At 41.5% G+C, this 13,839-nt stretch overlaps 1 protein-coding gene across 1 annotated transcript; it reads left to right on the top strand.

The window, feature by feature from the left end:
* Positions 1–775: 775 nt before the first annotated feature.
* On the top strand, positions 776–9,988 carry si:dkey-219c10.4 (high affinity cGMP-specific 3',5'-cyclic phosphodiesterase 9A). The gene is made up of 13 exons (XM_029636807.2): positions 776–974; positions 1,113–1,164; positions 2,948–3,050; positions 3,175–3,317; positions 3,476–3,535; positions 5,694–5,871; positions 6,409–6,531; positions 6,610–6,702; positions 6,825–6,892; positions 7,004–7,106; positions 7,728–7,832; positions 8,008–8,154; positions 8,435–9,988. The coding sequence occupies exons 1-13, from the start codon at positions 785–787 to the stop codon at positions 8,636–8,638; spliced, it is 1,569 nt and encodes a 522-aa protein (XP_029492667.2). The 5' UTR covers positions 776–784; the 3' UTR covers positions 8,639–9,988.
* The last annotated feature ends 3,851 nt before the right edge of the window (positions 9,989–13,839 follow it).

Genomic DNA, 13,839 nt, shown 5'->3' with positions numbered 1-13,839 from the left:
GCTAACATATGGTGTACATATGGCATCTTTAGAATAGAGTCGAGATGTGACGTATTGATGTGAGGGTTATTGAGGTCTCAGCAATGTTGTGGGTTGTTACTCTAATGAGATAGAGGGAAGGGGTTATTGAAAGTCCATTAAAATAAATAAATACATAACATGTCAATAATATTATTTTCCAAACAGTACCAAGGACAGGCATAAAGGAATGTAATTGAATTCAGTGATCAAATAGCTTGAGATCCATCTCATAGATGCTAATGTAATGAGAATTAATTTTCTTTCAAAGATTCTGCCTACTGTCTGTAGATTTGACTGCCTATAAACCCCAAAAATAGCATTGATATAAAATGCAATCATAAAGTGCAATTGATCGTTGTTTTGAAATGATCTCTCGAATCCTTTACCTTCTCATTTCGCCTCTTCTTCTCCCTTTTATTCCTTTGGTAGATGTTTTGCACGTCTATTTAGGCATAGACACGGTGTGAATTGATAGCTTTAGATTACCCCTTCACAGAGCTGCCTCGGGCAATAACAGTCCCTCTCTTCTAATCTTTGTGTGTATGAATGGCATTGACAAAAGCTTGGCCAAGCTGCTGAGCACATAAAAACCTATTATTTTGTTCACCTGCTGTACAGAGAGAGATCTAGTTTTTTTTTGTGTGTGTTTGATTGCAAAACTCGAAACTAGTGTTGATTGAAGTGTCCAGTATTGGAAAAAATAGCTCTTGGTTGCCTGAGCTATTTTCACAGGAGATCAACTTAAAATGTTGTCTGTGTTTGCATGCACGTGTGTGTTTGTTACTTTCAAGATCTGTTCCGCTCTGCAGCTGAGGCAGGACCCCATGACATTCTGAAGCTGTACAACCCTAAGGGCAACATCATCAACATCTCCCCGCGCCTGGAGCCCAACAGTCCTAACTCCTGTTATAAGCTAGAGGTGGTGGCTGCTGACTGCAACAGTGAGCCATTAGGTATTCTCTGCCATGGCGCCAGAGACATTGGCTGACAGTGGGCATACTTGCATTGTTATTGTGTTGTAACTCTTGCTTGTTTCATTAGGGCCTGTGTATATTGATGTTCATATTTTAATTGTGTACCTCATGTTGAAGGTGTGGAGCTTGCTGTGGCATTAGGATTTGACCTCTCCTCCATGGAGAAAAGGTAAGGCTGACATGGTGTATACAGGAGTGACCATTCTCAAGGTTAGGGCCCATTCTGAAACTGTCAGACCATGTAAGGGATCAAGCTGTGTGAGTCAGGAGGGCCATATGTTATGTATCCCAGACTGCAGGGCTGTGTGAGTCAGGAAGACCATATGTTCTGTACCCCAGACTGCAGGGCTGTGTGAGTCAGGAAGACCACATGTTCTGTACCCCAGACTGCAGGGCTGTGTGAGTCAGGAAGACCACATGTTCTGTACCCCAGACTGCAGGGCTGTGTGAGTCAGGAAGACCATATGTTTTGTACCCCAGACTGCAGGGCTGTGTGAGTCAGGAAGACCATATGTTCTGTACCCCAGACTACAGGGCTGTGTGAGTCAGGAAGACCATATGTTCTGTACCCCAGACTGCAGGGCTGTGTGAGTCAGGAAGACCATATGTTCTGTACCCCAGACTGCAGGGCTGTGTGAGTCAGGAAGACCATATGTTCTGTACCCCAGACTGCAGGGCTTTGGGAGTCAGGAAGACCATATGTTCTGTACCCCAGACCAATGTTCCCTCTAATTGTTTTAGTCACTGAGCAAATCTCAGGTCTGCTGAGCGCAAACTTGAACGTTGTGAAAAATTCTGTGCGACTTCCGGCGTGTGTTTACTGTGAACACTGAGGTTGTACCCGCTTTAAGTTAGTTTTAACAGTGGTCATGTAGGCTACTGTGGCTATTTGATTAAAATGTAGGCCTACCAGAGTGGCATACCATGAAAAACATACCAGAGTGGCTTACCATCCAAAACAATGGAGAAAATGCCCCCCATAACATTTGAACAGGGAAATAGTTCTATCATTCAGCCAATGTGTGGTGTTCAATGTAGGCCTACATTCTATTAAGACTTTTGAACAAAAAAATGCAGGGATTGACATTAACCAGTTTATCCACTTGTCCTTCAGACAAGGAGGTGACTGCAAATGATGTTGTTGTTTGATGCAAGAAACCACTTTACAAAATAAAGTGCATCATTGTTCCCATAACATTATTACAGAGAATCAGACAAATTATGGGGTACTCTGCCTATTGGCTACTTAGCTTATTAAAGCCTGTCTTAAAATACAACACTGCCCCTTTTGAGACAAAAAAAAGTCTCTTTACTTGACTCGCTTTTCAAAGATGTCTAGAAATGTACACGTTTTGTGCTCTTGTAGGAGGCAATCACTCCCCCAATGCTGACTACAAATGATCTATAACTGGGCTAATAACTCACTAACTAGCAAAGGATATGAACAAATGTCCACGTCGCTATATCAAGCTCTCACTTTGATCTCAAAACAAGCGCATCTACTCACGACCGCTCAAGCTGTAGAAACATTCCAGTTCAAAGTGAACGGCACAGATCCATATACTGTATGGAAATGGATAATTTGCATATACGCCTACTGCAACTCTGATTGGTTATGGCGTACCGGTCTATGTAGAGTACGGGACTCGGATGCGTTCTGCCTACAACAAAATCTCTTGCATAATTTGTTTTGTTTTTGTATATTGCCTTGAAAGGGGCTAATATTGCATTGATTAAATCACAATTCCCACAGTAAAGGAAAACATTGATAGTGTTTATTAAACTATAGAAAGTTGAGTGAAGTTGAATCTCGTGCTTCTCTACGTGGGCTGATATTTCTTCTTTGGCAGTCCCGGGAGCTGTGTGCCCATGCACACCCGCAGCTTCGAGGGAGCATTGCCATAGACTTCAGGGCTGTGTGAGTCAGGAGGGCCATCTGTTTTGTACCCCAGACTGCAGGGCTTGGAGAAGAAGATCCTGATCGATGCTGGTGAGACTCCTGCAGTCGTGTACGAGATGAAGAGACAGGTGGAGTCATTCCGGGAGAAACTTGAGGTACGTTGTGTTATTGATGCTGTATAGATAGAATTTGATAAATTATGTGTAAAAGCTCATTCATATACCAGTATCATGTAAGTTCACTGTGTCTGCCTAGCCTAGTGTATCTGTGTCTCCACAGAGTGTTGAGCATCTCAGCTGGCTGGGCCTATTCAAAGAGCTATCTGAGGGAACACAGAAGCCCTCTCCTTTCTACCACAAGAGAACACTGCGCAAGACCAGAGAGGAATGTGAACATGTACGGGAAAAGTTCCTGCAGATGAGGCATGTTTACTTACGCTCATCAGATGAATAGGCTGTGCCACTCTTATCAAGACTCCATTGCTTGAATAGTGGTGTTGCAATTGAGATCACAATTTGGATATCATATTATAAAAATTTGAGATGAAAATAACAGAATAGTAATTTTATGTTCTCCATAGTTCCCTGGAGGTTTCAGAGGAAGTGAGACAGTACCTCAAGACCCCAACTTTTGACAACTGGTGAGTTCCCCATCTATTTTCCTTTTTGCTACTTTCCTTAGAAAATGTGCTAATGGACTTTTTTACACAGTAGGAGTTACAGAGAGACTACAGACAGGGTCCTGTGAGTGCTGGTTGTGCGTGGGAGGTGAGAGGGTCGAGCAATGTCTCTGTTGTGTGATAAACAAACAGCATCTGCACCTGCAGCTTCAAAAGAGAGACAGGGAGAGACAGGGAGCAGGGCCTGAAGAGGATGGGGTTATTCAACCCTTTCATCTGTCGTACAGGCTCATATCAATATGAATGGCTGTCTGCTATGGGTTTACCAATCAAAAGGAGGTCTTTATAACAAGCTTCGTTAACACGGGCACTTTTGAAGGATGCATTATGCGTACGACATACACATCACAGCTTTCAGTCCAGTTTGGTTACAGTATGTATTACTTCAGGGCCTTTTAGAACGAACATAAGGTGAATACCTCACTTCAAAAGAGGGAATATATACTGGCCACTTGGGGAAAAAACTAAAGCTACCATTAGGGTTACGAAATTCAGGGAACTGTCAATAAATTCCCTACTTTTCCAGAAATCCTGGTTGGAGGGTTTTGGATTTCCTGCTTAATTCCTCTTGGTTCTGGGATCCTCCAAACAGGATTTTGGGAAAACCAGGGAATTTATTTAAAGTTCCTGGAATTTTTAAACCCTAGCTACCATACAATAACCCATATTTTTGTGACATGTACACTAGGACCACTTTCAAAACTGTTCTCTGAATATATATGATTAAATATTCCAAGTAAGTGTTTGTTAGACCCGTACAGAGATTAGTCAAAAGGGCAGCTCACCCGGAGCTACTGCATCCAGAAATATATTAATCCATCGCTTTACCTTATTTATCAACCCTTGGCCAGGACACTAAAGGGCACATTTAAAGTGGTTATTGCTACATATGAAGCATACAGTAGGTTACAGTTAGTATCGTGTTTAAAAATATATATATTTAACCTTCAATGGAAAAGCCCATTGAGACCCAGAGTCTCTTTTTCAAGGGAGACCTGGCCAAGGAGGCAGCAACAATCAATATATTACTTCATTAAAACATACAACAATACAACAACATGATCCAACCTTTAAAAAAAAGCATTTACACTCCTCTGTAACAGAGTCTCCAATCAATATTTTAAATTCATTCAGTGGCACTAACATATTTAGATGAAGCATGGATTTTACATTATTCCATGTGTTTAGTGCACAAGAAGAGAAGGCAGTCTTGCCTAATACTGTGAATGTCCTAAGGACTAAGTAGCAACCACCTAGCAGATCGGGTATGGTAACTGCTAGTAGTGTAGGAGACCAGACTACAGAGGTAAAGAGGGAGTTTACCCAAAAGGGCTTTGTACAGTAGATGAACACATACAAATGTATCTTTCTGCACATATAAAGTGAGGTCCAACCTACCATTTAGTACAATGTGCATTGGTGGGTGAGTGACTTGGCATTTGTAATAAAGGGCAAGGATGCATGATAAAGAGTCGAGTCTCTGTAAGACGGAGGAGGTTGCACGCATATACAACAAGTCACCGTAATCAATTAGAGAGAAAAGTGGCCTGAACAAGCTTATTTCTAGCCATAAGTGGGAAGCAAGCCTTATTACAAAAATAAAAACCCAATTTCAATTTAAGCTTTGTCACAAGATTATCCACATGAACTTTAAAGGACAACTTGTCATCCAACCAAATACCTAGATATTTGTAGGATGACACTTTCAATGGATAAGCTACCAGATGTGACAATGCTAATGTTCTCTGGCAGAGTTCTAGCTCTGGTAAAGGTCATGAATTTCGTTTTTTGTACATTCAAGACCAGTTTGAGACCATAAAGGGAGTGACTGAAAAGCAGTCTGGAGCTCTTCAACAGCCTGAACTAGAGAAGGAGCACATGAATATATAACTGTATCATCTGCATACAGATGTAACTTTGCTGGTTGCATCCCATTTCCCCAAATCATTAATACAAATTGAGAACAACACAGGAGCTAAAATGGAACCCTGGGGCACACCTATATTCATCTCAAGAAAGCTATACTTGTGATTGTCAGTATATACACAAGCGGTTTTATGACCTAAAAATGAATGATTTGACCTTTTGACACTTGACTTGTCCTGCTATGTGTGTGCAGGCAGTGGGAGGATGCAGAGATCATGGTTCTACTGCAGGTCATGTACACAGACCTGGACTTCATTGCCACCTTTAACATAGAGCCTGAGGTGCTGCACCAGTTCCTGTATGAGGTGTACAAACGCTACAACAACATCCCCTTCCACAACTTCAAACACTGCTTCTGTGTCACCCAGATGGTGAGAGAGTGTGTGTGTATGTGTGTGTGTGTGTGTGTGTGTGTGTGTGTGTGTGTGTGTGTGTGTGTGTGTGTGTGTGTGTGTGTGTGTGTGTGTGTGTGTGTGTGTGTGTAAAAGAGGGTGGTCAGGGGAAATCATGTAGTCCCATTCCTCTGTGCAATCATATAAAATGATCCAATTATCCAATCACCCTAAACCCTGATTGATTAGGACATCCAGACCCCTTAACCGATTTTAGAAATAGACTCAATATAATCATTCAGAGGTTTGCCGGTTAAGACATTGCGTTATTACCCACAGGGGATAACAACCTGCCATGATGTAGAATGAACAACCTGGCATATACAGTTTATATAACATGCAATAACACACCAGTGCAACAGCACACCACCATTAAAAGTCCTTTTGAAATAAACAAAAACAAATGTCAATGTTTCTATTCATATAATTCCTGTGGATGAATGTTATAGCAATTATCCATCATTGAGTTGTATTCTCTCTGGACTGCTGCTCTTGCCATTCTTTATTCTCTGATAGATGTATGGGCTGATCTGGCTGACGGACCTGAAAAGTAAGATTGACAGCATTGACCTGCTCACCATGCTGACCTCTGCAGTCTGTCACGACCTTGATCACACGGGATACAACAATGCTTACCAGGTGACCTATCTATCTGACCACCATAGATATGTGTGTGTGTGTATGAATTGATAACTCACTAACAGCTCTATTTTTCAGATAAATGCTCGTACAGAACTGGCCCTGCGCTACAATGACATTTCCCCCCTTGAGAACCACCACTGTGCTGTGGCTTTTGAGATCCTGGAGAAGGTATGAATATGGATGACTGGAGAAGTTATGGGTGGTATTGGCATGGGTGACTGAAGTTGGGCTGTGGTGTGTGTGGGCCAACTTTTCAGATGTCAACAGTAAAGTGTTTGTCTTTCTTACAGAATGAAAACAACATTTTCAGAAATATGACAACTGAACAGTATAAACGGATAAGAGAGGGCATAATCAAGTAAGAATGTATTTCTTTGCATCCTCTTCACCAACACAAATATATGTTTACTTTGATCTAACCGTAATGTGTGGCGAGTGCATCAACTCAAGGCATTTCATTTATTCTTAGATGCATCCTGGCCACTGATATGACGAGACATAACGAGATCCTGAACAAATTCAAGTCCATCCTGCTTGTCTTTGACTTCAGCAACAAGGACCACAGAGACGTGGTAAGAAAGGATATGAATAAACAGTATGTTTCAGAAATAGTCCTATGTTAAGCCCAGTGTTTATGAGGTGTCAGGTAAATGTCATCCTGGTACTCCCTGTTCCTTTTTAGTCAGATGTTGCCATGGTACCATAGGAGTCTACAGCCATGTTGCCTAGCAACATCAGATGGGAGGATCTTGGTATCTACTCGTGCTGATAGGGTACCAGCCTGGGGCTCTTCCTGACTAGATTAAAGTGATATGTACACTACCGTTCACTGTTGACACTTCTTTAATCAGCACAACAGTTTTCAGCTGTGCTAACAATTGCAAAAGTGTTTTCTAATGATCAATTAGCCTTTTAAAATGATAAACTTGGATTAGCTAACACAACGTGCCATTGGAACACAGGAGTGATGGTTGCTGATAATGGGTCTCTGTACGCCTATGTAGATATTCCATTAAAAATCAGCCGTTACCAGCTACAATCGTCATTTATAACATTAACAATGTCTACACTATTTCTGCTCAATTTGATGTTATTTGAATGGATTTTTTTTGCTTTTCTTTAAAAAACAATGACATTTCTAAGTGACCCCAAACTTCTGAACAATAGTGTATATCCCCCCTGTCTCCCTCCAGCTGATGATGATCATGATCAAAGTGAGTGACATCTCCAACGAAGCACGGCCTATGGATGTGGCTGAACCCTGGTTAGACTGCCTCCTGCAGGAGTTCTACAACCAGGTAACTAAGCACCACAACACAGATATTGGTTATGTTCCAATATAACTTCCAGCATACAACTTGGAATGTGTGGCTAAAACACTGCTTCATTCTAAATGGTATGCTACTGTGTATCATAGAGAGCCTACTACAATGTAATATTAATTCAGTCCTGCTCTCAACTGGCCTCCCTCAGAGTGACAAGGAGAAGCTGGAGGGTCTTCCTGTCACCCCGTTCATGGACAGGGACAAAGTGACCAAGCCGTCCTCTCAGACAGGCTTCATTGGCTTCGTCCTCTTACCCCTCTTCATTGAGCTGGCTAACCTTTTCCCCTGCCTGGAGGTAAGAGCTCCCGGTCTACAACCACTACACTAATGTAGCTTCACTGTGATGCAACATCATCCCCAACTGCTCTGCATGAAGTGGAAACGAAAGGTACTGGGACTCATTCATATTTTAGAGTGAATATTTTGGAGTGAAAAGGGGTGCCGTTACTCAAGCAGTAGAAAATGCAAGGTGCCGGTATTCTGTACTGGTTGGCACTGGCCCAACTAAAGCACTGCCTAGCTGCCATATTTGTGTAAACATATCCAGATCCCTTTTCCTCTCTGTGCCCCTGTAGCAGCACATCATAGACCCGGTGCGTAAGGCCCTGGACTACTACACAGAGATGGAGAAAGCCCTAGAGAGAGAGAAACTGATCCGAGCACAAAGCGACAAGGCAGCTGCAGCCAAGAACACGACACCCCAGAACTTACAGAACCCTCAGAAAACAGCAAATAGTCTGTCAGAGGCTGGGAATGCCTTGAAACCACCCACTCTGTGATGGCAAGCACTTATATGGTTCCTTTGGTCTTTGTAGAGACAAGGTATTCACTATGTCGTGTTACAAGAGTTGTCTGCTGTGTTTTGCTACAAACGTTTTTCACTGCATATATTCAGTTTTCAAAATATTTGCATATGAATAATGGTTAATTACACAATATGACATACAAGACATACGAAGAATCAGTGTGCAGTTATGTTTTGTATTAGTGATATGCTTAAACGAAAGACCAGAAGAGCTATTGTCTAACTGAAAAATGGGGATAAAGCTTAGTGGATTTGTCTTCACTGAAAATCTGGACTATGGTTGTCATCTAGTGGACATGGATGTTTTTCATATTGATAATGTATAAAAAAAGGACAGAAATAACAGATATTAAATATGTTTTTGCATGTATTGTACTTTTAGATTTAAGTGTTCTACTTAGAGACAAATAAATGAACACAACAAACAAACATTTCCTCTCGTTATATTCATATTTCATATTATTCTGCAATGTACATTGTACAATGGATACATTTTCATTATCTTGATCATTTGTAACTGGTTTCCACTAGATGGCACTCGGCCACAGTCAAAATTGGCTATTACATTTAAGGTTAGGGTTCGGCATAAGGGATAGCAGTGTGGTTCATGTTAGGGTTAAAATCACATTTTAAGAAGATAAATTGTAGAAATAGGCGAAGTTTATGACTTTGGCTGTGGTAACTAGTGACGACATTTGGAACTGCAGTGAAAAACGTTGCGCAAAATGCCGCATTCATATGCTAGTCGGAACTAGGAAACGCGGAAATGTTCAACTTTCCTAGTTCCGACAAGCTCCGAACGCGGCAATAATAGGAACGGGTGAACAATCGATGATGTGGGGAAATTATGACATCATCTAAATGCACACATTTACGAAGGACCCATGCAAGACCAAGCAAGGAGTTTTGTATGGAGGTCAATTAGTGTCGAATTTGCTCAACACAAAAATGAATGGCAACAACTTTTCACCTCATAAATGTTTTATATGGAATAATGGGTCGATATTACATAGAAACCAGATTTTACCGTAACTGGTTCTCGAAAATCATTGTCCTTGTCAGCACATTAGTTAGTATTAGTGGGAATCTATTTACGCAGAGAGAATTTATGGAAAGATACAACTTTGAGGTTTCAAGCAAGGAATATGACACTGTTATAAAAGCTATACCTAGTGGGATAAAATCTTTACTTCAGAATAATGCATATTTTGGAACATTATTGTAAGCGATATCCAGGTGAATCGCATAGGTTTACTATATAAGAAATTCAACAATCGTTTATTAAGGGATATTTTCTACAGGAAATCTATTCCCTCTGCAATATGTTTTTGGGCTTCATCGTTTGATGTAAACTTGCGCTGTGCTAGGCTCACTCCACACAAATGTATGGTGACCAATAAAGTATAGGACATCTACTTTAAGATTATCCATAGATTATTTCCGTGTAATAGCTTGATTTCAAAGTATATACCTGATGTTACCAGTGAATGCAGTTTTTGTGAACTAGAAAATTAATCTATTGAACACTTATTATGTAATTGTTTACATAGTGAGGTGTTCTGGACTCATGTTAAACTATACCATGGCAAGAAAATGCATACAACCACTGATATATCTAAATTTGACATATTATTTTACTACTCTGGTTACACAATTGAACGTCAGTACATCATAAAACTCTTTATTTTATTGGGAACATTTTTCATACACAAATAAACATTGAAGAAAAAGCCCCTTTTCTTAGTTTTTAAATCTGATTTGGAAAACTATTTAGAATCTTTAAAACGTTTACAAAACAAAATGTATTCTTTTTTTTGTTGCTACATGTCTGTATTTGTTTATATGGATTTGTATTATAGTTTTTTTCCTTATTTATTTGTGTAATCACCCTGGCTGTTCTGTTTCGTGTGTTTTGCATGTTACTGTTTAATAATAAATAATACATTAAAAATGAATGGTTTATTTGCTACGTGATGTTTATTTGATCGAATAGAAGTTTCGTAATGCTTAAGTTATGAGCGTATTGATATAAGCAGGACACGTGGCATCCCGGTATTTTGAGAAAAAAAACATTTTATATCGGAATTCAAGATGGCTATGCATATGTAACCGATGTGAAATGGCTAGCATGTTAGCCGGTGCGCGCTAACAGCGTTTCAATCGGTGACGTCACTCACTCTGAGACCTTGAAGTACTTGTTCCCCTTGCTCTGCAAAAGCCGCGGCTTTTGTGGAGCGTTGGGTAACGATGCATCGTGGGAGGCAGTTGTTGATGTGTGCAGAGGAACCCAGGTAGGTGAGGAAAGGGACTGAAGCTATACTGTTACACATATTCAAATCAAAGCAAGCTTTATTTGTCACATGCACTGAATAAAACAAGTGTCGGCTTTTCCATGAAATGCTTACTTTACAAGCCCTTAACCAACAGTGCAGTTCAAGAAGAAGAAAATATTTACCAAGTAGACTAAAATAAAAAGTAACACAATAAGAATAACAATAACGATACTATATACAGGGGGCACCGGTACTGAGTCAGTGTGCAGGGCTACAGGCTAGTTGGGGTAATGGGGGTGAAGTGACTATGCATTGGTAACAAACAAACAGCAAGTAGCAGGGCCAGTGGCGATTTTATGAATTGTTCAGCAGTCTTATGGCTTGGAAGTAGAAGCTGTTGAGGAGCCTTTTGGTCCTAGACTTGGTGCTCTGGTACTACTTGCCGTGCGGTAGCAGAGAAAACAGTCTGTAACTTGGGTGACTGGAGTCTCTGATAATTTTATGGGCTTTCCTCTGACACCGCCTATTATATAGGTCCTGGATGGCAGGGAGCTGGGCCCTAGTAATGTACTGGGCCGTTCGCACTACCCACTTGTAGCGCCTTACGGTCAGATGCCGAGCAGTTGCCATACCAGGCGGTGATGTAACCGGTCAGGATGCTCTCGATGGTGCAGCTGTAGAACCTTTTGAGGATCTGGGGACCCATGCCAAATCTATTCAGTCTCCGGAGAGGGAAAAGGTTTTGTCGTGCCCTCTTTACAACTGTCTTTATATGTTTGGACCATGATAGTTCGTTGGTGATGTGGACACCAAAGAACTTGAAACTCTCGACCCGCTCCACTACAACCCCGTCGATGTCAATGGGGACCTGTTCGGCTTGCCTTTTCCTGTAGTCCGCGATCAGCTCCTTTGTCTTGCTTCATTGAGGGAGAGGTTGTTGTCCTGGCACCACACTGCCAGTTCTCTGAATGCCTAAATGATTATGTCGGTAACCATGAAGTAATTTGAAAGGCTGGTCATGGCTCACATCAACAGCATCCTCCCAGACACCTTAGACACAATCCAATTCGCATACCACCGCAACAGATCCACAGATGACGCAATCTCAATCACATTCCACACTGCCCTTTCTCACCTGGACAAAAGTAACACCTATGTGAGAATGCTGTTCATTGACTACAGCTCAGCGTTCAACATCATAGTGCCCACGAAGCTCATCACTAAGCTAAGGACTCTGGGACTAAACACCTCCCTCTGCAACTGGATCCTGGACTTCCTGACTGGCCACCCCAGGTGGTAAGAGTAGGCAACAACACCTCTGCCACGCTGATCCTTAACACGGGCCCCTCGGGTGTGTTCTGACATGAGGCTAAGGCTAGTAGCATAGAGTCTCTCTCCATTGAATACAGGCAGTTGACGTCAACAACCCTCATCGAATATTCAAATAACTACAGTAATGAGACGTATCCACCGATCCTAAAGGATCCGCAGCCCACATTCCCGCTTCGTCGACAACGATTCAAATGGTTAACAAGGAGAGATCGATCATCTTTGGTAACAGTCGTTTCGCGCCAAACTGCACATGTGTTGGCCATCAACTCAAGCACTAAGTAGCTGTGTTCGAATACCTATACTAACATACTGTATACTACATACTTAATGAGTATATACTACATACTGTAATGAAACAGCAGGGAGCAGGTCTCAAACCCTCTACCTTCAAGCCCGAGGTCCGGCTCGCTATCGACTGTGCTGCAAAAGCATGCTAGTGCGGCAGAGTCGATTTCCGCGCTTATAAACCCAGGGTCCTTACAATACTATTAGTTGATTTTAGTATACTGTAAACTAAGAGTATAGTTCCAGTTGAGTGTACTAGAGCTTTGACTGTCTACCGGAAGTTGATGCTGTTGCTATGCAACGTCTTGCTAGCTTGTTAGCGTAACACATGACCAGCCAGACATTTTATGATTTTGGGTGTGTTCGTAAATTCAATCTGGGATGCCAGAGTGTGCTCTGGGCCTTCCTAAATCCTGAGAGCTGTCAGATTGTCCATTTGTAAAATTTGGAGCTTTCAGAGCGCACACTGGACGCTCTGGCCGGCTCTGGCCGAGGAGTAGGTTTGATATGAGCGTTCAACGGCAGTCAAGCACCCAAGCCAAATTCATATTCACAAATGTAAATTTACAAACAAAACACCACATTTTATTACCTTGCAAAAATAAATTGAACAATATTTTAAGACAATTAAATACAAAAAAAGCTGTTAGAATTATAAATGTGTGTATGTCCCTTAAGGTCCTTGTATAATGTGATATTGTACCCCAGGCCTAGCCCACATGTCCTTTGTATTTTCTTTGTATATGCTTGTGTTCCCCATGTACTTTTTGAATTGATTTGTTAATAAAAAATACAATAAGTATGACTATTCGAACACAGCTAGTATGTATTTGACAAAGATTAAAACGTGTCAGTGTGTCACTTTCACGAGGTGGGGGTAATAACCATGCTGCTGCTCCAATTTCAACTGTGCTATGGAACCCTGACCTGTTCACCTGACGGACGTGCTACCTGTCCCAGACCTGCTTTTTCAACTCTCTAGATACAGCAGAAGCGGTAGAGATACTCTTAAATCGGCTATGAAAAGCCAACTGACATTTACTCCTGAGGTGCTGACGTGTTGCACCCTCGACAACTACTGTGATTATTATTATTTGACCATGCTGGTCATTTATGAACATTTGAACATCTTGGCCATGTTCTGTTATAATCTCCACCTGCCACAGCCAGAAGAGGACTGGCCACCCCTCATAGCCTGGTTCCTCTCTAGGTTTCTTCCTAGATTTTAGCCTTTCTAGGGAGTTTTTCCTAGCCACCGTGCTTCTACACCTGCATTGCTTGCTGT

This window comes from Oncorhynchus nerka, linkage group LG3 (assembly GCF_034236695.1).
Source record: "Oncorhynchus nerka isolate Pitt River linkage group LG3, Oner_Uvic_2.0, whole genome shotgun sequence".
Taxonomy (NCBI): Eukaryota; Metazoa; Chordata; class Actinopteri; order Salmoniformes; family Salmonidae; genus Oncorhynchus; species Oncorhynchus nerka.
Note: the sequence above shows the minus strand (reverse complement) of the source record. Positions and strands in the feature narration are given on the sequence as shown.